General features: G+C 38.6%; 1 protein-coding gene across 1 annotated transcript in view; it reads right to left on the bottom strand.

The window, feature by feature from the left end:
- ARHGAP15 (Rho GTPase activating protein 15) overlaps positions 1-25,553 on the bottom strand; it is a 323,478-nt gene that overhangs the window by 99,188 nt on the left and 198,737 nt on the right. Inside the window, exon 11 of the mRNA XM_058810001.1 lies at positions 3,247-3,324. Within this exon, the coding sequence (XP_058665984.1) occupies positions 3,247-3,324 (78 nt within the window). The remainder of the gene's footprint in view (positions 1-3,246; positions 3,325-25,553) is intronic.

The following is a 25,553-nucleotide window of genomic DNA, read 5'->3' as shown; positions in this document are numbered from 1 at the left end:
AGATACCAGGATTGGGGTTTTTTTCATTGCAAACCCCTTTTCATCCCTAAAAATCTAGAATTTCAAGAGACTTTTTATATTTTTACTGTTCTTATTTCTTCTTTAATGACAAAGCTGACAACTGTTAGTTTCTTCTCCTTTCATATTCACCAGTTCTCTCATTTAATTTTTGATGCTGCAGATGACATTAACAGTATAGGAAAAGGAGCCAAATTAAGCTTTGCTATATTCTAATTAATGATTATTCTAATAAAAAAAAATACTTTGATATGGCAGCCAGCCTAGAGTGCCTTCTATAATCCTCAGTGTGATGCATATTATTTATATCCTCTAAATGTAGGTGTAGCACAATGGCAAAGTAAGCAGGAAGAAAGAGCCCAATGAGTATTTGGCCTGTAGAAGAACTGATTGCAGTCAATCTCTGCAATGCAAATAGGCTTTGTCAGAACATTTGCTTGCATTTATAATTAAATTAAGCTTTAACTAAAAGTTTTTTTTTAAGAAAGTAGCTATGGTAAAATCGTATGTATAAATACTCCTTTCCTACTGTTAACTACCAAAAAATGAAGGCACAGGGATTGACCTGAGGAGGGCACAATAATTACTGAGGGATGGGGATGTGTGGACAGTGAGTTATTAACCATCATCCCACTGCAGAGCTTGGAGAGAATGGCAAAAAAGAAGGTGGGGAGCACACAGTAGTGTTCCTGGTAACTTTATTTTCCCTTCATGAAGCCGCCTGAAAGTGCTGCTGACCTCAGCACCCAACTGACTGGGAACACCAGGCTCTGGGACACACTGGAAGGAGAATGCTCTCCCAAGCACACCACAAATAAATCCTGTTTTCCCCATCTCCCCACAGCATTTTCCAGGTGCACTGTGACTCAGTGGGCTCTTTCCTGCCTGCAGATCCCTCCTTAGCACAGAAAAAGGATGCTATTTGCACTGTTGAAACAGTGGCCAGCTATCCTTTGTGTCTGTGCTCCTTCTTGAATGTTATAATTAAAAACTTCTGGATTATTCTTTGGGAGCCACAGTGCTCAGTTCTTCCACTTCTCACATGGGGTGTCGGGGTCACCCCTGGGGACGGTTAGGTGGCATTAGGACTTACCTAAATCAGCATTTCTGCATGCATTCACCTGAGGAAAAACCTAAGTACAGACCTGAAATTTTTTGTAGACAAGATTTTAAAGGATGTGTAAAGGGAGTTTGGATAGATATCACCACTGCCATCCAAAATCCACTCCATTGTGACATAAAACACATGAATGCCCTCGTTTTATCAATAAAGAATAACGTAAGAAAAAGTGATTATCACAACTGATAAGATGATGACATAGTTCTCCAGGGGCATTAGTTTTCTTTGAATTTCCTGTGGTCACTCAGTAGGCAGATTTTTTTGCACATGCCTTAAGTAACCAGTGCCAGACTGGCTTTAATGTACTATTAACTCCACCATTATATTTTCATTTTTCACAGTAGTATAAACCAGAAGGAAAAGGTGTCTGGTCCCTCTCTGCTGCAAAAAGCCAGCTTAGACTTCTGTCTAGCTTTACAGTATCAGCCCATCTGTTTTAGGTGAAAACTTGAGCAGTAATGTTAACCTCAAGTATGTTAACCTTTGGATGCCACGAGACATGATAGACAGGACCATTATTTTTATGGCACAGTTTTTTCCTGAGCAAAGAGCTCAAAGGCAGTGTAGAAGGATAGAAAATCCCATTTTTGCCTATGTGTCTCCAAACAAAATACAGCTTACAGTCATTTTGAAGCCAAGGCAGGCTTCATTATCGACACACAAATACCCAACAACTATAAATTTAAGAGAACCTAAGTAATGAATCAAAACTGTGAGGCTGATTGGTAAATGATGATTTATTCAGTCTTGCTGAATTTTGCTGGCATAAATACTGACTCCTCATAAACCAGAGTTCACCCTCCAGTTTCAGCTGAAGACGAGACTAATCTGGAGCAGCTGAGGAGGTGGCAAACACCTACTGATCCCCCGAAACTCTCCCTGGAGATCTAAATGGAGGCTTGAAGGTGGCAATATTTTTACATCTCTCCTATCTCTCAATTTCATGAGAATTTCTGAGTCAAAGCTCTTAGTTTATGTATATAGTACCATGCTAATTGAGGGAGTTGTTCTCCAGCAACTATCACCCTCACACAGAATACACAATATTTAGCAGTTCTGGTAATAGTCCCCAGGTAACTTATAAAAAGAGCATAAAAAGAGCATAAAAAGTAGGACAAAATGTTGCAGCAGCTCCACATTTGTACTTGATTCATTCAAAAGTGTATAAGGTCTTAAATGCAATATAAAATTTGGTATTTTTCCCAATTTATGAGAAACTTGATTCTATTTTCTTGTTAAGCATTATCATGAGATTCACTATCACTGTTGATATTTGCTAAGCTTTTAAATGTGGGGAGAGTTAGTCTTTCTTAAGAGTAGTAAACCATTTGGAGATAAATGCATTTGTCATTCATCCTTATTAGTTCCCAATATCACCTGTAACAGGATCTGCTGATCAATGTTAGATTTCTTTAGGCCACATCAGTGAAAAGCGTGCTGTTGTATTTGTGGAAATATGTTTATTATACACAGAATCTGTGGAAATATGTTCAGTAAATACATACAGGATGGTTCTAATTCTGGTTAGCAGGTCCCCAAAATATTCATCTTTCCTCTTCCATTTTCTGGGGTCAAACCTTTGTGTTTTCAAAATCAGTGGTAAATCTTCCACTGACTTTGGCAGAGCCAGTACTCCACTTTTAGTCTTTCCTTTTAAGTTCTTTTCAGCACCTTTTTCTCTTTCACTGGTTTCCTTTGGATCCCTGCTCTACTTTTGGTTTTGTTTAACTTTCAACATCCAAACAATCTGCTATTTTTCCTTTTAATCTTCTTCATTCCCCCTCACTTTGATTCCTTGGTTTCTACATATGCTTTGCTTTTTGCCACCTTATTTCACGTCTCCATTTCCTCCCGTATTTTTAGATTTGTTTGTTGTTTGTTTCCCATCTCAAGTTTAACTACTATTTTCCTCTGCTTACTCTGCTCTTTTCTTCTCTCTCCTAGCTGACATTTCCCTCTGTGCAATATCTTTCTACCTTCCCTTTCCTCTCTTTTCCAAAACAGGGCTCATCATTCTATGCCACTAATGTATAGCAGATTCTGAAATACTGTCATCTGAGACAGTTGAGTACTAAACAAAACATTACCAGGGTGGAGGAATCACTTACCCTGATTGACAACAAATCGTAACTTCTGTATTGTTGCCAGATTGCCGCTAACTCTGTATATTCCATCAACATCTAGACCTGAAAAAGAAACACATATTTCATTTTAGATCATACAAGTATTTTTCTTTGTATGCCTGTTGTCAGGAAGGCAGAAGCACGCTCGCAAGCATGAAGGAGAGCAGCGCAGCGAGCGACTGAGAAATAATCCACCTGACAACAACTGAAGTGCCTCCTCGCTGATTAAAGCAGCAATGAAAAATAAAAGTGGGAGATTAACTTAAGTGAATACAAAACACCTAGCTGTAATTATCTTGTAATTCTGTCAGCAGAATACGGCTCTGCAAGGGGCTTTGAGTGTGGCAGGAGAGCAAGGGGGGATTGGCTCTGGTGCTCTCGGGAAGGGATGTTTGGGACGGGCACAATGCCGTGCCAGCCCTGCTTGAACATGGGATGTTTGGGATGGGCACGGTGCCGTGCCAGCCCTGCTTGAACATGGGATGTTTGGGACGGGCACGGTGCCGTGCCAGCCCTGCTTGAACATGGGATGTTTGGGACGGGCACAATGCCGTGCCAGCCCTGCTTGAACATGGGATGTTTGGGACGGGCACGGTGCCGTGCCAGCCCTGCTTCAACGTGGGATGTTTGGGATGGGCACGGTGCCGTGCCAGTCCTGCTTGAACATGGAATGTTTGCACCAATAGTGCCAGGAAACTCCTCTGCCTGGGCTCTGGGCTTCCAGACATGCATTTCTGAGGCTGTGACCTTTTCTGAAAATAAATCACTGAGGTGCCCACCCGGAAATCATGTGAGACTCCACACAACTACCGTTTCTCTACTATATTCTTCATAGTGTCTCAGACAGGTTTGAGGATTAAATTAAATATCCGAAGTAGCATATGCCCTGGAGTTCTCTTCTTCACTGATATAGGCCATTCTTTTCAAGGACAACACGACAGTCCTTGCTTCTCCCTGCATATCCACTCAAGGTTTATCTTCTAGGTGAAACTAGATGTCATACTCCCTTTTGTGACATATTATCTCCTACAGCAAGCTCTGTTGATATGAGTGTTTAAAATAGCACTTCCAGCCCCTGTTGCATAGCTGTAGGATTTCATAGCACATGGGAACCGCTCTCCTTTTCCAGGAGAATTCACTGTGTGCAGCACTGACCCAACCTGTGTGCTCAAAAATCAAACCCACTAAAACATACATTGTCATTTCACATTTAAAACTTGCAAGTACAAAAGAAACCAAGAGAAGCTACACAAATCAGTTTTTTTTTTTGGGTTTTTTTTTTTTTTTAAGGCTACTTATCCCTCAGAACACAAGTTTTAATTAGGTTTTGGCAAGCAGTTTCAGAGAAAGCTCTTCTCCTGGAAAACACTAATTTGTCAAACCCAAAAATTTTCAGGAAACACTCCCTGACAATGTATCTAGGGGGAATAGTTTTCCAATTTGGGGTGAGGAAAAGGAAATCTGAGAGTATAGGTAAGAGTAAAAACAAGTGGAAAAGCTCAGAAGCCCAGCTGTGATAACAGTTGATGAAGAAGAAGCTGAATTTCAAGTCTTTATTGACACTTGCACCATTCCTTGGCACACGAGTGCCATGGCCAGTGACTCAAGTCCTTGGAGGCATTTCTCCTCCAAACTATAAATATTTGAAAAAACATACTTTTCCTTTTGATGAAGACTGACACCATATAAAATTTCTTGTGTGCTTGCATGTTTGTTTTGTTTCTTTACAAAATACATTTCTCATTTTACGTCTATGCTGCCAGGAACATCCTGATTTGGTGTGCATTAAAAAACTTATTTTAGAAATTAGCAATTATTTCTTTTTTCTGATTATTGATAATAACTCTGTGCTTCTCTGTGTGTTTTATTAGATAGTTTTCTACCCTGCACCTGTGAGTGTCCTGTAATATAATACTGAGAGTGATGTTTCAATTCAGGAAGATCTCCCCTTTGGATACAGAGGGATAAAGAAAAAGTTTATTTAAGAGAAATCAAAAAGGATTTAGTAATCAAGAAATCTTGGAAATTATCCATCTGCTGGATATATAACATATGAGCAAATGGAAATTACTGAAATGTTTAAGTAATGCAATTCTAACTTAAATTTGGAGAGTTTAATTCTGTTTTAGTAAGGGGAGAGTGAAAGACTAACTCCCAGCATAGGATTGTGGGACTCTTGTGGCAGAGGATTAAGAATTGCATCATGTAAATTGAAGTCTAAACCAGAAATTAAAAAGGAAAAATAAATCAAACTAACAATCAGGCAATCCACCAGACAGAATGTTAACTTTTGTTTGGATCTAGCTCAATTCAGTTCTTAACCTCATTGGTTATATGGAAGTGAAAACAATCCATGTCACTTTGGGTGAAATAGTCTCACATTAAGAGCATCAATTTGGAACCTGCATAAATCACCCAGATCAAGTGAAAATTAACAAGCTGTGTTGTAAATTGGTGGCTATTACATCTTGCAACATGGTGTGGAGTACACAAGAGCATTATTATTGTTAATAAATTAATTTTGGTCCAGAAATGAAGTTTGATTAGCATTTTATTTGGGCACCATACAATATGGCAGAGAGAAAAAAAATAGAAAAAAAATTCAAGCTGATTATAACATCCACATGCCATCAACTTTCTGCTCCAAGAACTTTGAAAGTTAAGCTAAACCAAACCAATGCAAATTGGTGGATTTGGACATCCTTTTCATGACCGCATTATCTTAGCTGGATTGTTAACAACTTATTTTGGAAATCCAGTTAGGCACAAAGGAGAAAGGCAGAGAAAGAGAGAGAAAAGTACATTTCATAGTTCTTATATCCTGATTCTGTGAACAATTTTCAAAGCAAATTCACTTTTAAGGGCACCCATGTCAAGAATAAAAACACCACTGCACTGCTGTAAGTGTTTCTTCACGGCAGGCTATAAATACTTAGGGAACAGGATGAAACAAAAGCCTTGCCCAGTTTCCTATCTGGTGCTGGAGTTTAAGTATAGTGGCAAAGAAACTCTCAGGAAAAGATATTTGGTATAATAAAGTCAACTTTAGTTCACTATAGGATGACCTTCTTGTGTTTTGTAGTGGGGTTTATCAGGGAAAAATCACTGGATTTTGCCCTAAAGGACAACAAGTATTTTATTTGCTTTATATTCCAGTCTCCAACTCTGTTTCTGTTTGTTTTAATGAGGAACCTGAGAACAGGATGGACCCACAATTAGAAATTATAGCCAAAAGCACGATAATGATTTCCACACTAAATTTTGTGATGGTATAAGAAATGTAGGAAAAGGTCTTACTCATGAACTCATCAGTTCAGCTGCCAAACTATAGCAAATTTTAACTATTTTCGTTAAAAAAAAAAAAAGTACACAGGTGCTCCTGATGAAAAAGTTAAAAGGCAACTGGACTCGGACTTGGCTGAGATTCATGAGCAATAATAAAAGTTACAGTCACTCTGCACTGCACAGGAGATGTTAGAAGAATATTTATTTAAAACATTTCTTGCACTCACTCCTATCCAAAATAGAAGTAACAATGAATGCAGGCCAGTGTCAGATCTAGGACCAGTTTGAGTTAGAACCAGGTGCTGCATCAAAATATTAACAGACAGAAGGAAATTAGAGTTTAGGCGATATATTTATTCCAAAAATGTTTTTAAATACTAGATTTCAACATTGATTGAGGTAGTCCAGGTGAATTATGAACTGTCTGCAGTTAAATGTTCTCACTCATTTCTGTTGCATAGAAAAAAAAAATCCCTCTCCCAAATCACACTGGATTCTGTCTAATCTTAATCTCTATTTGATAATACCTTCAAACTGAATATAAAAAGAAATTCTCTATGTGCAGTGAGAAAGGGGTGGTGGTACATTTCTCTGGGTTTTAACAAGATTTAGAATTTAAAACAGCACTAGGTAACTTCCTGCATGGAAAACCAGGGAACTTTCACAATTAATGTATCCTGAAATAGGTGTGGTCCCCAGGCCTGTTTTGTAAAAGAAACCATCGTGCTGGATTCAACAACAAAGTGAAGTACAAACTTGAAGAAAGGCATTCTTTAGTTAGTCCTTTCATTTAAAATCAGTTATGTTCAGGGCAAAACTATTGTATTTCAAAGGAGCCTATTATGCCTTCCCATAAACAGAAAGATCATACGTTTTAAAACTAAAGTATCATTATGCAATCAAGCTGTTGTATTATAAACTATTTTGTGGGCTCAGATGCCCAGGGCCATCTTTACAAATATTTAAGAGGTCATTATCAGGGTATGTTCTCCCTAAAACTATAATTCTTTCCTCGTGTTTTCATATGCATCTTACCATAAATATCTGATTTATAAACAAATTTTTTTTCAAGTTTACTAAGGGCACAAAAGTGAGGCAAGAAATCATTTAAAGAAGCAGAAATTAGTGGATGCAGCAAATACATCCATGACAAACTAATGTGATGAGAACAACAAAAAACAACGGCAACAGAAATAAAATTCCACAAAAGGACCAATATATGTATTCCAGTAGGAGGAAAATCATGAAGAATAGCAAAGAATGAATATAACACATTAAAATTGGACATTAAAATAATGTATCTACATAGGGTGACAAAATGAACCCAGAGTTTCAGGTGAATGTTTGAGCAAAAATAACAATTTTTTTTGTCTGAAGCCATGGAAATCAGAGGTGAAAATGAAGAATGTCACGAAGCAAACATGGGCTACACCCCACAAAATACAACACAAAGTGTTGCTGACATCCCTGTCCTGCTCCTCGGTGCGGTAGAGGGTGGGGTTGGATATTCCCAAAGCTGCTGGAGCAGTGCTGGGGGCTGGCACTGGGGCTGGCTCTGCTCTGACGGGACCCAGCTGCTGTTCTGATCACCAGAATTATCCTTTCTTGTTCTCCTCCCAGCAGATTATCACACTTTTGAGCCTTAAAACATCTCAGCAACATACCAGCAACATATCCTTATTTAATAGGGAAACAGGTCCATCCCCTGTCCAGAGGGAGTACCTGGCTACCATGGAAATGGGTGCCACAAAAATGTCATGTTAGATATTTCTATCAGAGCTTAAATGTGCCTAGGAGGTCAAAGAGTCTGAAGGACAAAAACACAACCACTGTTGTAAAAACCATCCATTTCCACTGGTGGCCACAATATGCTTGTGCCTCACATTTGGAAATGAAGCACAGAGAAATATTTGGAAATGACTGAGGCTGAAGAGTTATTCTGATATTGTAAAAGCAATAAGAGCAATGTTCTTGGAGACTGGCTAGACTGACCTCAGTCACAGACAGACTACTTAAATAATTAATTCTGGGCACTATAAACAAATAATTCATAACAAAATATCATTAATCCCAACCAGCATGGTTTCATGGAAATCAGAGGTTTGTCTAGCAAACTTTTTGCATTTTTTAAAGGAACAGAATATTTGAGAGGTTCTGGTTGGTGAAGGCAATGGTGTTGAAATAGTGTTTGGCTTTCTGTGCCACCTTTGACTTAGTACCACATGACATTTTGATCAAAGCACTTGCATTCTATAGAATTAACAGGGCATATATTACATGGATTAAAATCTGGCTCGGTGACAGACCTCAAAATGTGGTAGTTAATGGGAGATATCAGTTAGCAGGGCCAGGACTGGCACAGCTCTCGAGAGCGGGGCTCTCATCCAGTGCCATCTAATACCTCTATCAGAGATGGGACAATGAGAGGAAAAATTCCCTTGGCAAAATCAGCAGATGACACAAAGGTCAGGGAGATATTAAATAATGACAAGGACAGGTAAAGTTACAGAAGATCTGAGCTACTACCTTAAACAGCCACAGTCTGGCAAAATCGGGTTTAGTATGGAGGAACACAAGGTACATCCAACACTCTGGATTTAGGCTACAAAGGACTTGAACTTTACTTTAAATAAAGATTTGATCTCTGAGCTCAGTGCTGCAACAAACAGGACTAATGTAATGCCTTGGATTATCAAGGAGTACCAAAGAAGCAGGGATGAGATTGAACCTCTTCATGGGCTACGAACAGGATCTGTAGTAAAGCACTGCACTTGATAGCGAAGCAAATAACAAGAAACATAAAATAAAAGCTTTGTTGATTCCTATTAAAGTGAGGGAAGTGTCCTCTTCATCTGTACATTTTATGTGATTTGAAGGTACTGGACTTCCTTCCAGCACTGCTCAGCTGCAGGACTTGTGACAGCAAGCCTGAATTCAAGGTAGCATCAAAAAGATTTTCGTTTTTCCTGTGATTAGTAGAAATCCAACACTGCTGTGGAAGTTAGTAAAGGCAGAGAGAGTGGGAGAAAAAAAGGAGAGGGAATATTGTAGTAGTTCTTTAAATACTATGAAACAGCTCTATTGGAAGTGTCTGACATGAGGTTTGGTGAATCTCCTTAGGAAATTAGCTGAAAAGAAATAATTCTATGTTTGACTGCAATAATATCAAGAAGATGAGGGGCATTCCTACATAAAAAGAGAATCTCATTTTTTCTTGCAGTAATAACTCCAAGATGCAATGAAAGGAGAAAAGCTTGACTAAGATCTTATTGTTTTCAAGACCCTATAGAAACTGTTTAATGGAAGCAATTAAAACACTGAATATGAGCATTACATACTGAGAATGAGTAACAAGTGAATATGATGGAGGATATACTTCATTCTGTTTCATATCACTCGATGGTAGAATTTCCACTTCGATATTTACAGACAAATAAATAAGGGCAGTGAGAGTACAAAGCAAGTGTAATTTAAATGAGCACACAGTTCACTGCTACGCAGGGCTGCTGTTTAATGCCCAAATCAAGCTTGCTCTGCCTCTGTCGTCTTCTCTATTGTGCTGTGCTTTGACATTCAAGAAGTTTATGGTTTAAAAGCCCCAGGAACAACAAGACTTCCTCAGGAGGCTGCCTGTAACAAGAAACTAAACTAAGCTTTGAGCCTATTTGTTTTGAATGGAGCCGTCGAACACGCAGCGTGCTCACTGTAATTTTGCCCTTACCCCCAATATATACTTTTGCCATTCTGCTAGTCCCACTCCTTGCAGCTAAACAAAGTGACCTCATTGCTTTCCACTGTATTTTCTTTTAAACATTGGCTGGGATGATTGAGATTCAGGAATGTGGGAAAATGGATTCCCAAGCCACGTCCATCCCCTTTAATTCTGAGCTGTAATTTTTGGCTTGGCTTGAATCACAGTCATCACATTTCAGTCTGAATCTCTCTGTAAAGTGATCTTTCTTAAACATTTCTTTCACTCATCATGGGATCAGAAACAAAGCCATTCTAGTCTTTCAGCGAAACACTTACAAATGTCTTTTTACAGCGACTCACAAGAGCTGAATTTCCTTTAAAAATGTTTGAAAAAGAGGAGGTTTTCATTGCCTGATTGTCCTCTTTGTGAATCTTGTCATCTGTATGCCATGAGCTACAGCTATTTTAATCTGTTTTTGTTTGCAATCCATTTGGTGTCCGCCCAAGAAAATGCAGGTGATTCTAATTAACTTACTGCTGAAGATGTGGAAAAATCTCAATTGTGCGACAGAGAATTATACACTTAAAACCTTCCCTCTATTATTTATAACAGCTTATTAATGAAAATGATTACATGAATACATTTACCACCTGATTCATCTTTGTTCACTTTTTAAATCAACAAGGTTTATGCTAAAGGGGAAAAAATGCCTACCAAACACAGACCTCAAGCACACACATCAGCTTGCTGGTTTAAATGGAATGGCAGTTAAAAGGAAATAACATTGTCTTCATGCAACACAGTATAATATCTGAAATTGCCAAATGTTTGGAAGTAGCTGTTCTCTCCCTGTAACACATTAGTGTTTAATTTTGGGAATGCTTATTTCTGTTTTGTTTACATGTTTCTTTTCTCTTGTGATACCTCCTTCACCACTCCTATTCCCTTTCATTTGCTGCAGTCACTGCTTCTCACGTACGGGTTAGGAGGTCCACCCTGACCAACCCTTAATTCATCTGAAATAAAATAACATTTCTTTGTTTTTTTTCTTGCTTTATCAAGAACAATTTTTCCATGCTAGCCAAGAGTGATCAAGGGTGGTGAGGAACTGGAATGGGGTGCTCAGAGAATCTGTGGATGCTCCATCCCTGGAAATGTCCAAGGACAGATTGAATGTGGTTGAAGCAACAGGAGAGTGGAAGGTGTTCCTGCCCGTGGCAAGGCTGGAATGAGATGAGTTTTAAGGTCCCTTCCATCGCAAATTATTTTATGATTTTATATTAAAATCAATGGATGTTACCTGTATTGAGAATTTGCTGCTAGGTACAGCTATTATTCTATTATTCCTTGCCACACTCTGATAGACTAACTTGAATGTGATGACAAATGGATAATGCTGTTTATTTTGGGAAGGATGAAAGCCTGAATAAAGGTTATCATTTTAGGGAAGCTGACGATGGAAAAACTCATCCACTGTGTGACATGATCAGAACAGCTGGGGATGTAATGTGGAGGGTGGGGGAGAAGAGAGCCAAGGTATTTTGTATGTTCAAGAAATATATACAACATTGCCATTTCTTATATCCCAGCTGTGCCTGTTAACTTCTGGAAACATGTAGAGCTCAGCAATAAAGCATACTTGACTGATATTTACTGCAATGTGCATTATAAGACATTTTCTGTCACGCATTATGTTCTGAAAGAGTTAAGTAACATGAAAAATACAGGCTCGAGATTATATCTGTCATGGATGAAAATACTACATTTATGCCTCATTGTAATCCATTCATTGGTTTATGTACCCCAGCCCTCCAGGGAGTGTCACAACTCCACATGATACTGCTGAGAGCTGTATTTTGCTTTTTGGATTTCTGATTTAGCTGAAAGAATTTTAAAAACACATGTAGCCTGACAACTCCCTATTGGCTATAGAGCCGAGGAGGGTCAAGAGCATAAACCATTCCAGAAAAAGCCAGCTGTGACTTAGGCTTACTGTAAAGATCTGCCTCTCACAGACAGTAGCAGACCAGAAATTTATGCATTTTGCTAAATCCTCCCACTTCAGTTGAACTGTGCTTCATTTGGGGATCCATCATCACCGACATCGTGCCTGTGTTTTTTGAGCACTAAAGGAAGCTGCACTTTGTGGGGGTCCAATGTCCTTTTAGGAGTGTGCAGAACTTCCAGTCAGGTCCACTGACACCACCAGTAGGAACTGTGCTTCAAGCTGAGGGACAGCTACAATTCTCCAAACATCCCTTGCTCTCAGTGCTGATTTTAAAGAAAATTTAGTGCACAGTAGGGACAAATCTTTTCCCCCCTCTTTCACAATAGTGAGAGATTAAATTAGACCTCATCAATGTCACCTCCCCATCCTGACTAGTGCTGTTTCTTGCTGGACTCTGAACAGTTGGAAGATCTTCCAACTATGGGCTAACAAAACCTTCAACCAAAAGGGGTAAGGATTGCATTTTCTAGGCTGCAGCACCTTCAACCAAAAGGGGTAAGGATTGCATTTTCTAGGCTGCAGCACCTTCAACCAAAAGGGGTAAGGATTGCATTTTCTAGGCTGCTGCACCTTTGCTTGGCAAAGATATTCTTCATTCATTTTTTCTCTTCTTAATGGTAATGACTGGGATAGGAAGTTTAAGGTGGAATAGGGATATTTAGGAAGCAAATGGAAAGTCACAGAACTGCTTCTTTCATAACTTTTTGGTTTTAGAGATAGCTGAGGGGTCCAGATAGGCCAAACACTCTTTATAACAGACCCATTACCATTACTTGATGACCTGACACTGTGCTCTGTCCGGCCTCAAATGTCTCAAGGTTATCTCTGTTATCTCCAGGATCAGGTCCTACTCAACTTTCCATGGACACATCCTCCAGCTCCTGAGCATCACTGGGGAGGGATGCCAAGGCAGAGTTTAACTACTACAGTTCAACAGCAGCTAAAAAACGTCAGTGGGACACTTGATAGCAGCACTTGTTTTGTTGCATAGCACAGAAGGCTGGGTTAGAAATCAAACCTGTTTGGGGACAAGAAACACAGAGGTTCTGAGTTTCTAACAGAGAAATGTGCAGAACCCTGCTCTAAAATCTCAGCTGGGGCTCTAGTGTGCAGTTGGTAGTGGGGTCTTTGTTATTCACATTGTATTGTAGGCATCTATCTTTGTGTTTGGTTTTTATCTTTAAGAGGGAGTAAACATTTAAAAAGTAGATTCTTTAGCTAAGGCACTCTATCAGACACCTTTGGGTGTTGCAGGAAAACCCAGAGGCTCTCCTGGAAGATAAGTATTCACACAGCTCTCCAACACCAGCTCAGTGAATTCTTAGCATTGCATATCTGCCCGACATATAAATGTGATAACACAAAGGTGTGTGTGCATGGGCACACGGAGATAACTTCTGCTTTAACAGAATCATTCTCAGTGTACTCTGCTCACATTTCAAGACCCAATAATAGTGAAAACCATGGGATTCCACTGCCACCTTCTTTAGTGTGATAAATCTCTGTCTAAGTAGTGAGTAAAACTTTCTTGTTTTTGCGAAATTCATATTTAGTGTTATGAAACAGTGACATTAAGCAGTACTACGGGAAACAACAGAGACATTAATTTTAATATGACACAAACCTATTGTTCTTACATATTTTTCCACTTTAGTTTGCCATCTTAGCTGCAAGACTCTGCAGCTATATATATAGATTATTTTTCCTGTCATTTCCACTGTGTTTTTTGTCCCCAAACAGTTTCAAGTAACTTAAAAACTTTTTTTCCCTCCATTTAATTTGGGAAAAATTTAATCACCAAAGCAACACTCAGCAAAAGGTGTAGTCGAGGTGTGTGCAGAAAAAAGAAAACTCATTAACTGGATTACAAAGAGTGATAAGTACCAAAACTTAAGAGGCTGGTGCATCCCTCATTACTTTGGCAGAAGCAGCTTCATATTTTCCATGCCATGGTTTGACATGCATTCCAGGATAGACTACACCAAAATAGCACAAAACTTGTAATGAATTGCTCAGGGACTCCTTAAAAAGGTTTTTTTAAGTCTGAAAAGGAACAAATTGCTTTCTGCTCTGAAATATGCAAATAAAAAAAACACTCAATGAAATACAAATTATATAAATAAATAAAACATAGCTGAGACATGCAAGAAATACATAAAAATACTGACTTCCGATAAGAAAACAACCCTAGTTGCTGGCAATAAAATGCACTGGATATCGGTTAGCTGAATTTAGGGTGAAGTAAATGCATAAATATGAATATCATTTGATATTTTTATGGAAGATAATTATTTTGTAATTTAAAGCTACAGGAAGAAATTTGATTTGAGTCGTTGTCTTTGTGCCTTAAAGCTGACTGTGGCATGGAATGATGTAAGGAAGGTAGAAATCCAATCTCATCCCTTTTACTAGGGCTCACATAGGCCCTCTGGTATTTCTGAAGGCTTGGAAAGATGAAGTTGGCATAAAGTGCTTTCCATATCTAATTTCCTTCTTTGGTGAAAATTCCAGTAATTATTAATGACATTTACTCTACAGACATCCAAGGCAGTTGTAGGGTTTCTAACAGAAACCTCTTGCTCTAAGCTGTGGCCTTTGTGTTTTTAATGTAGGGCATATCAGAACACAAAAATGCAACTGAGACAGAGATAACAAAAGGCACCATTGTGAACCCTTCATAGTGTGCAAATTCAGATATTTTTCAGGCATCCACATCATGAGAGTTTGAAAAGTATTAAAAAATATCATGTCTTTGCAGCCACTGCTGTGAGGACAGTCCTGCAGTTTACAGATCAGGGCATGAAATAAAATGTTTTGTAGCTGCTCTGGTTTAGTGTCAAAGTAGGAAAACCTGCCTCCATAAATAGCACCCTTCCAGAACCTTCCACCTCTTTGTTTGGATTCAAGTCTGGCTTGCAATTTGTTTGGGCTGGAGAGTTTGAATGGTTTTGTTTTCAGTGGTTAGAGGGGATGCTCTGCTTGTTCAAAGTCAAGTTTACAGTCTAAGTGAAAGCAATTTACAATAGTACAGGATGTATCTTATCTTTCTACTAAGGTTTATTAAAAATATGTAGCACCTGATAATTTAACACCGAATGAGTGGCTGCTAAATTTCCCCCCTCTCTTTGTCCCTCTGTCTCACACACACAAACACAGGAATGCTTCTCGCCCGCCAAGCTATGTGCCAAGATTTTGTTCACTTTAATCTCAATCATATGAGCTAGAGAGCCATGAAACAAAGTTCCTACCAAGTATGCTGACAGATTTTTAGTTCTCGCGGCTCCACAGGGCATCACTACAAGCCCATGAAGGAACTTTTCTTATTAAAGGTTTCTGAGCTGATCCGTTTTTCCATTTAAGTCAACATGAGCAGTATCACCATGAGGAACTCAACACTTGCTAACTGATACCATACACTCATCAAAATGATTTCATTTCTCAGTAAACAAAAAGCTGTGGCACCTCCAGCAGCATTGTGTGGTTACTGCTGGCACGGGGAAGGCATTTGGTGGCAGCTGCTTCGGTGTGCTATGTCACATAACACCACGGCAGCTCAGGACTGACAAATCAGAGCATATGGTTTCAAATATTGGGGGGAATTTTTCCTGGGGAGGTGAAGAAAAGAGGCATGGAACAACCTCTTTCTGCCTTTTTCATCTTCTGAATGAAGACATTTCGGAGTTATCACCTTACCCTTGGTTTGGAGGAATCTGCAGTGATTTTAAGAGCCAGAGTATCACCTGTTATTGGCCTATAATCTTTGGCAATTAAACAAGTTCCCGTCCTTTGTTTTTAAATCTTGAACTAAAACCTGGGTATTTATATTTTCCTTCTTCAAATAGATAAGGCTTAAAGCCTTGAAACAACAAAACTCTGACCCATTTCCTTAACTGTAAGGCACAACTATTGACCACAGAATATTCAGGGATATTCAGGTCCCTCAAGAGAAGTCTCCATCTGTCTTGGTGGACAGGCTAATATTAATAAAGCAGGAATTATAGGAAGAAATAACCTATTTCCACTTCAAAGCAGAATAAGTATAAGAAAGCAGTTTCTGATTGCAATACCTTTTTCCCAAAAATTTCAGTTTTTTGAAAGACATTGTCTCTGACACCACAAAAGGTGCATGAAGGAACCACAAGGAAAGAGCTGGAGGATCCAAGAGATCTGTTGTGTTATGAAACAAAATGCTCACACATTTTGCTCTCATTTACATCTATGCCATTCCTCCCAAACCATTGTTTGAGCGAAGACGAAAGAAGTTGGTTTGCTATAAAATTACATCCATGATCTGTGCGGATCCTGATCATAATGCAACAATCTGCTGAGCCAACAGACAACTGGAGATCTTTGAAAAAACTTGTTAGTTCCTTGGGGGTTGTCATGCAGTAGCCAATTTAGGGACAATTCTGTTACTAGATTGCTAATAATATCAGTTTCATAATTTCAGGGCAGTAAAACAAGCTGAAGAAATCTTCTCTTAAAGAAGTGAAAGCCTTCACATAAAGCCTCCTTTTTAATCTGTCCTCCCCCTTTGCCCTCTGCCTTCCTTCTGAAGCTCTCTGTTGGTACAATTTCTCTCACTTAGGTATCAATCCCATTAGACTGTGGTATTATATGATTAAAACATTGATGTAACACAAGCTGCTGCAGCAAATAATTGAAGTAATAAAATACAACTGCAGTTATTTGCTCTCTTGAATTGCAGGCAGGAAAAAAAAAGGAGACGGTTTTTTTTTTAACTGACCCCACACTGTGGTATGGACAGTAAAACATCTTTTTTAGTGTGTTTTCTTTTATTGCTGTAAAACTTTTTTGAAAAAAAATTATAGTGTAGTTGTAGTAGGTTTTTTTTCCTCCCATAGGAAAAGTGATTAGTTTGCATTGCGGAATTATGTTTTCATAACATTTTAAAAAAACACGACTTTCTATTTAAGCAGAGAGATATTGAAAGGATCTGAAATTACACCTCTTTTCCTTTTAAAGGAACTTAATGGACTTAACTTCTATTTTTGTGTGTGTTTGTGTGTGAGTGAACATCTCTTCTAGGCCAAGATTCATTTTGTCAAGTGTTAGCCCAAAGTGTTCTATTAATGGCTGAACTGCAAAGTCTGACTAAATGGGGTTTGCAGTGGAAATCCTGCCAGCTCCTGCTCTGTGATGGCATGTGTACTGTACCAGGGCATGGTGCCTCACAGCCTCAGCTCATTCAGGGGGAAAAGAGAGGAGTTTTGTGCCTCTCTTTTTACCTTTTTCATGGCTGGGAGGTGAATACCCTCATGTGTCAGCTTCCCTGAATCTGCCTTTGACCAGGGGGTGAGTCAGGACCTTCATTCCCTCCTTGGCACAGGGCAAGCAACACACACACACACACACACACAGAGTCAGCTGGCTTTAAATTTCTCTGGACATTTTTGTTTCAGTGCATGCAAGTGTCAGCTCACTGATTTACAAAGTGTATTAACATTATTTTAATATCTAGAAAACGTTGTTTGATTCTTTTTTATTTCGTAGGTTAAGTGGTTTGTTTTATTTATTATGCCTATTGAACGGGGTTTTATGGAAAATTCGGAAGACAAAATGCCCTGTTTCCTTCTGCATGTTCACAAATAGATATATTATACAATGCTAGAAAAAGGCAAAAGGCCAAACTCATCTCTGGTGTAATTCCAGTAAAAGCAATAAAATTACACAAGGCATGAATTTGGCCCAGGCATTGTAAATGTTACTCTGGTGAACACTGAGTGTCTGCTTGTTGTTACTGGCACGGCTTAAAATACAAATCCCCCCTTTTTTTCATAGAAATGGATACATTCCTGTGGAACAGATTAATCAATGAACCAGGTATCAGGTAACTATGACAAAGACAACAACTGCTTGAAATACCTGCCTGTTTTATGGCTTTTTTCCTCTTCTAACCAACTTAGAGTCTCCTCTTTCAAATTTTTAAATAATTATATATTTATTCTCTTTTGTGCCTTGTCACTACAAGGCTTCTATTTCTTTTTTCTTTTTTTTTTTTTTTTTAATTTTCTTTTTTGTCTGTTGTCTCCTTTTCTCTAATTTGTCTTGTATGCCCTTCCGTGATGTTTCCTGTTGACACTTCTTGATATTTTTTTCTAGCTCAGAATGTGGCTTTCTAGCAGACACAGAGGCCCCAGAGTGAATACCCTTCAGAGCCAACTCTGACTTGGACCTTGCACAACACTATTAACTGGCTCTTACTCTAAGAAAGGTGGCTATAGTGGGATTGCCTGAGCCTGAAGACAGAAATGGCTGAGGAAATCTTGCCAATGTGTTTGCACTAAATTCAACCGCTCCTAATTTCTACTCTAAAGAAGAGTTTATTAAAAACCAAAATAATAAGGAAAAAAAAGCACCAAACATTTTAAATCACAAACTTGCAAGGGCTTTTCTCAGAACTTTGTTGTTTTATATTGTATTCATCTGTATGTTTGAGTTTATGCTCGTTGGCCACTTTAAAGTAAACATAGTTCAATGCCCTCAGAAACAGATTTCTTCTGCACACAGGAATTCCCTGGAAAAAGGCTTTATCTGCTGAACTGCTGGATATTTTTGTGTGCATGCAATTTTTTTTCCTATAAGTTTGTTTTGTTCCCCTTTTTTTTTTTTTTTTTTTTTTCTCTTTTCTTTTACATTCAATGCATATAAAAGTTGGGAGCAGAAGCCTCCTTGGAACAAGATAGAATCATAAAAGGAATCTCATCACAAGCTAAACAGTCCAAATTGCACATTCTTCATGGAAGTATTAGCTTTTAGTGCGTGCCTGGGTCCAAGCATAATAGATTATCCCAAAGTAGGAAAGAATGAACAGCACAAAATTAGCAGAACTGGGGGCTCAGATCACTTGGTGGAGCAACATGATCTCTGTACTTTCAGGGCACTGAATTCTAAAGCCACTGGAAACAGAATGTGAAATTATATCAGAGTAAGCAAGGAAGCATGTGTAGGCCTGGGAGGATCAAACAAGAGCTTGGAAAATACATTTCCAGAGGAGAATAAGTACTGAAAATCAGTGAATGAACTTGTAGGAAGCAAACTGCTATTCATGAAGAATTTCTTGCTCTGAGGATAGAAAGATACGAGAGTGAAAAAACACAGAACGCATTTCAGTGGCTGTTCAGGGGCCAAGTGCTGCTGGAGAACAATCCTGCACTCAGACAGAAACATAAAATGGGACAGGATAGGTCAGTCTCCTGAGGTTTCCCTGCTCAGGGAAGCCTTGCCAGAGCAAATGCTTTCTGCCTGTGGCCGATGGGTTTGGTCTAACCGTGCTGGGAAGTGTCCCAGCAGCACTGTGCATTTACTGGGAGCCCAAGATGGTGCTGAGCACACCCTGGCAGAACTTTTCTGCTGCCTCCCCCAGGTCCCCAGGGATGGCAATCAACTATTTTTGAGTTCCAAGTAAAATTTAAAATTTTGCTCAAGCTAAATAAATCCTGAGGAACATGCTGTTGAACTTAAATAATAAGAATTATAATACATACAGAGATGGAGATAGGTGGTGGGATCATAATCATGGTGGAGTTTCAATCATTCCCCTTCCCTGGAGTGATTTAAAAGCTGTGTAGACGTGGCATTGGGGACATGGTTCAATGGTGGCCATGCCAATTCTGGAGGAAGGGTTTGACTCAATGATCTTAGAGGGCTTTTCCTACCTAAATTTCTGGTTTTATACAATGGCTGTGAATCCATCCCTTGGCTGCACAAGCTTTGTGTCTCCTGCCATCCTCACTGGTTTATAATCCACTCACCCCACCATACCAAAGCCAACAATCCCAGCATGGGAATCCTCAGCTTTAGGAGGTGTTTGGGATTTTTTTTCTCTTTTTTTCTTTTCTTTCTTCCATTAGAAAATGAGATAGCATTAGACTCTTTTAAAAACTCATTTTTTTCCTAGCAGCATAAATATATTCACAATACTTTATATTTTTTAAAACTCATTTCCTCTTTTCTTAACTCCTTGAGATAAGTGAACTCTCCTCTGTGTAAACATTCTACCAGAATACTGACTACCTTTTAAGCAATATATGATTTAGAAGGTAATGAAATATCACTTTCTTTTCATTTTTTTTTATTTTATAAATAGGTTTTAAAGTGCTTTTAGCTGCACTTTAGCTTTTAGATTAACAGATAAAACTGATGAAAGAGACACAACCTTCTGTCACAGGGCAGCATGGCATTTGGGAGGTGAGGTAGTTTAAAATACTGTTTTTATCTTCATTTCTCTCCATTGGGATGACTGTATTTCTTTACTACATCCCATAAGCTACTTTATCTTTGCCCATAAAGTCATTTTCTCCCTTAAACCCTGAATATTCTGCATCATGAGACTGTGTGTCTGCATGTCTGCAATGATCATGTTCACAATCAAGCACAGCTATGGACATAAAGTTATTTAAAGCTAAAATTAGTATCAGTTTTAGGCACTTTGGGGTGGTAGACTTTGGAGGCCATGAGAAATCTGAATTTTGGAGAGCAAGAAGTTAATTTTTTTTCAAAACCATGACTTCTTAAAATTGCACTTCCAGCTTTTAAATGCTTAATGGTGCCCTCTGAAGTCTCACTGGTGCTACCCCAGATCTCCCCCCAAGCCAAGAGCCCCACACTCAGAGGGGTTTTTGTCACTGCTCTTATTTAACATGATTTGTTCCCTGGGTCTCAGTGCAATGAAACCAGTAAATAACACACTGGACACACAGAGAAGATAACAAAAGGAAATAGTTAAGGTACTATAATAATTTTAGCCATTCTTTTTTCAGGTCACTATAATCTGCCCAAAGATAACTAATTGTTCAAAGTAAACATTCCACTCCGACCACAAAAGGAATCCATTACACAAACATATAATTCACAGTCATTTTTAGTGGGTTGTAAACAGTTTGGAATGAGCATAAAATGGGACAAAAATCAAAGTGAGCATTTAGAAATGAAAAAGTGTTTGCTACAAAAGGTCAGTCCCTTTACTTGGCAAACTATGTAGAAAAGCCTGGGAAAATGTTGAACACACAAGCAGTAAGGGAATTTTAAAGCCAACAACCTCCCTGTTTCTTTAAACAGACATCGGAACCTATAACTGGATCCTGTCAAACAAACGACTGCAAAAAAACATAACAGCTGCTAAGAAGTAAAGTTGAAAGATAAAGTTTTCTAAGCTAAGAACCTTCTCAGAAGTGGACTAAAGGTCTTTCTTAAATCTTTAAGCAAGGTTATGGATCCCAGGGTGGCTTTTAGGCATTGAATCAAATATGTAATTTTGTGTATCATTCCTGTCAGAGCATCCTGTGCTCCAAGAAAAGCAACAGAAAACAATATCTGCAACGTCCAGCTCAGCATGGAAACAGTACCTGTAATCACCAGCTTTGCTGCCTGCAGTGTCGTTTTTCAAGTCATTTAGGCTGATTTGAGAACTCTAACTCGGATTTGGGAATGGAGGGAGAAAATGAAGGATGTTTCAAAAGAGAGATGAAAGTTAAATTATATTTCCCTGGAGCATTAGGACTGTATTTCTTTACAAAACCCAAGCCACACTGGATACCCTGGGTAGGTTTAGGATACAGACTGCTAGGGGTGTTCATTTACTCTGTCATTAGACACACAGACGAATGATCTTCCCTGGAAAAGAGTTTAGTATCAGACTGTTTTCACACGATAAAACACTACTATGAGAAGTATTGGATGGCATGTTGTTGAGGTACAACGCAGACTGATTTTTTTTTTTTTTTTATGCGTTCTACTCATGCCTTTCACATATTTTTTTTTTCTAAAAAAGAAAAAAAAAAAAAAAAAAAAAAAAAAAAAAAAAAAAAAAAAGCCAGGACTTCTAAAGGGTCGCGGATAACAAAACAAATAGGCAACTCCAGAAATGATGACTGGAAATGATATCTGGCCTAGAAACACCAGAAAAGTCTTGCATTGGGCCCCACCCTTGGCAGGAGCGAGCAGGGGAAGATTGTCCCAGGCTCTCCTCCCTGCACTGCTCAGCGCGGGGCTGGTGCTACCTGTCAGACACTTCCCAGGGAGAAGAAGGAAGCAGATTGAAGAACAGATTGATAAACAGGAGTACAGATTGAGAAGGCCAGGTCGACAGATAGCCCCAGAAAAGCCTGAGGTCCATCCAAGGTAGGTGTGGATGGCAAAGTAAAAGAAGAAACAGAAAAAAACCCCACAGAATGTGCTGTTCCATCATAAAACTTTCCCCTGAAGTCCCTGAGAAGGCAGAAAATGAAGAAATGCTGGAGATCTTTGAGTAGTCCCTGTATTCCTTTAATCTGATTGCTGCACGGTATAGAATTATTCTCTTATCCTCAGCAGGTCACACCACAGACATGGGAGGTTTTTCTATTTAGGATATTGCATGAAATACTAAGGATACAATACATTTTCCCAAGATAGTTTTGACTTTAGAGGCACTAGTCTGGATAGCTCAATAATCAGGACTAGAAGTTCATCAAAAATTATGAATGAATAATTCAGTAATTATTATAAGTAATTCATAAGAACAGGAAGAATGAAGAGAAAAACTGAGCTTCCTTAAAAAAAAAAAAAATTAAATGTGACAATTTCCTTGCAAGTATCCAAGAATGGGCACAGTTTTATTGCCTCTCTTTATTAAATTCCACTACCAGCTCTGCAAGATGGCTGAGAAAATGGAGAAAGACCTTCTGCTTCACAGTTCTACTTCAATAACTAAAAATACAAAAAGAGGCTGAAAAAGTAGAATTCTTTCCATTTTTATCACATTCTCAAGTGAATCCTTGTTTGATAGATAAATATCAAAATCTCACACCAAAATATCTATAAATATGTGGTGTGAGATTTTTTAGATCAGATCTTAGAAAGCACCCCTGTTATGAAATGGTAAAGAAGCAAACTAGGGGACAAATGGCCAAACTCTGATCTAAGTTAGAGGAGAATATATTCAGAATTAATATCCTTTCGAGATTCATTTTAAAATAGTGTAATTAATCAGGAAATCTTGCCAACGGTTAATGACAACCTGTACATTTTTAATCTGTGGGAGAATATTGCTAGATTTGGCTATTGTGAGTAACCTCGTCTACTCAGGAAAATGTACTAATTAATATCATTTATTCAGATCACTGCTAGACTTTCTTTCTGTGCACAGTGATTTTGCTTTAAAATTCAGAAAAACAAGCAGAAAACCAGTAGGTGAACAAAAACTAAATCCATGAGCTGACAGCTAAGAACACAACCATTCAGTGGAGCACAAATGGTTTGTAAGTAACATTTAGGCATGGTCTCCTAAGGTCTTTTCTCCTAATAATGCTTTATCTGAAGCGAAGCACGCACGTGACATTTTTTGGTACAGTTACAGTATGTGGATGATATATTCTCTAAATAGGAAAAGAAAGCTTTTCTGCCACAGCCAATATGCCAGCTGTACCGAGTATCTAGGCCATCTTACTAAGACTATGAAAGTAAACATACAGTTTTCATTAAATGTGCCTTTCCCATAATTGGTACATAAGTATTTCCCATGACTCTGCAGTTGAGTGTCTTGGCTGGAGGCATATCTGGCCATTAAGAGGAGGGTTTCAGATCTGCTGAGTCTCAGCCATGCCGGGAGAACTTGGCACCTCCACACACTGCTTCCTAATACCAACCCCGGCACAAAATGTCATCAGAAGCTTGCATAAACATTGGACTTAGCTTCACATAAATTACTGCTGTCCTGAGATAGTTTATGCCAGAACTCAGTAAAAACAACACTTTGAGTAAATAGAATGCGAGTAAATGGAAGCATCTTAATCCAAGAAAACGATAATAGAGAAAAAAACCCCTGCGTATCAAATATAAACTCATAAATATAGTGATAACGTGAAATTTTTGTCTCATGCCATGTGATTAGCTTTTGTTTACATGTTAGGCTAAGCAAAAGGGGTAAGCTTCTCTGAGTTACAGCAAGTTTGAAGGAAACACAAGAACTATAGTGCAGTAGTCAGAAGGATGACCGCCTTTGAAGGAACCGTGATACATCCAGTTTCTAATACGAACATTTTTTGGATAATCTCACAGACAGTAAACATCTAATTACGTTCCTTGAATTCTTCTATTACAGTTCAGCAGTGCAGAGACCTCTGGCCTCACTTCTGCTTGGAGGAGTGAGCGGTCAGACACTCCAAAACATCTATGAAATATCCAGCACATTCTTGGGGGAACTCGTGCTGAGGTTGTAACCAAGCAGTTTGTTAGACACGTTCTGCATGGAGTGGCATTTTTGCAATCTAATCTCTGCCTTTCCTTTTCATGTTCTGAATTTCACCTCACAATTCCTCCTCTATTAATAGGCACTTCACACATTTTTCCCCTTTTTTTATCCAGCCTCCAGCCTCCCTCCACAAGAACCCAATGCCACTATCTCCCCCTGCTGAACGATCTCCAGTTTGTTTCAGTCTCTGACTTCCTGCCAATCATTCCGGGAATAATAATATCCCAGTGCTCTCTTTGCTGTATAATTAAAGCATGAATTTCCCCGAGTTTGAAACTCCTGGGTAGTTTTATTGCACCTTTCACTATAAAACCAGGTAACAATGGCAGAATTAAAATAGCTTCTGCCTTTGTGGGTAACGCTCTAAGTATCTTTTTTATTTTTCATGGATTCTCTTGTTCTGAGAGACTCCAGTATATGGCAGTGACAATGGGTTCACCCAGCCTTATTCTGAAAATAAATTTTCTATCTTTTGCAAGATATATGTTTCCCCAGATCCCTGGAAGAAGTTGTAAACTTGTAACAGATGGTGATGAAGCCTCACATTTTTATACAATACATTTTAAGATTCTGCATCTACCGCATGCACCTTCCAAAGAAAATGACCTTCAGTGAGAGAAGATGCACACTGCAGAAAGGAAGGCAGGCAACGGTGTTAAGTACATCTTTTTTACACTATGAAAATCCTTCTTATTAATCAAAACTTTTAATGAGGATGGACACTCATTTCAGTATTTTTGCAATATCATGACTTTTAAAATAACCGTAAAAATTAGACACTGGCACTCATTAGGAAAAAAAAAATATAGCCATGCTAGAATAACATTTATTTCGGTTAAATACAATTCAAGACTTAGAAAAAAGTATTAGCCTTACATTCACCAGGGATTTTAGAATGAAATTACTGACATTTTATTGATGGCTAACATTTGCTTACCCAGAGAAAGACTAAACCAACAACATGTCAAAGAAAAATACAGAATAATCAGCATGAATGAGTTCTATTAATGTCTTATCATATAAAGAAAATGAAGATACACAGAATGTGATAT

The sequence above is a fragment of the Ammospiza caudacuta genome, chromosome 8, assembly GCF_027887145.1.
Source record: "Ammospiza caudacuta isolate bAmmCau1 chromosome 8, bAmmCau1.pri, whole genome shotgun sequence".
Taxonomy (NCBI): domain Eukaryota; kingdom Metazoa; phylum Chordata; class Aves; order Passeriformes; family Passerellidae; genus Ammospiza; species Ammospiza caudacuta.
The sequence above is the reverse complement of the archived record's forward strand: the minus strand, read 5'-3'. Positions and strand labels throughout refer to the sequence as shown.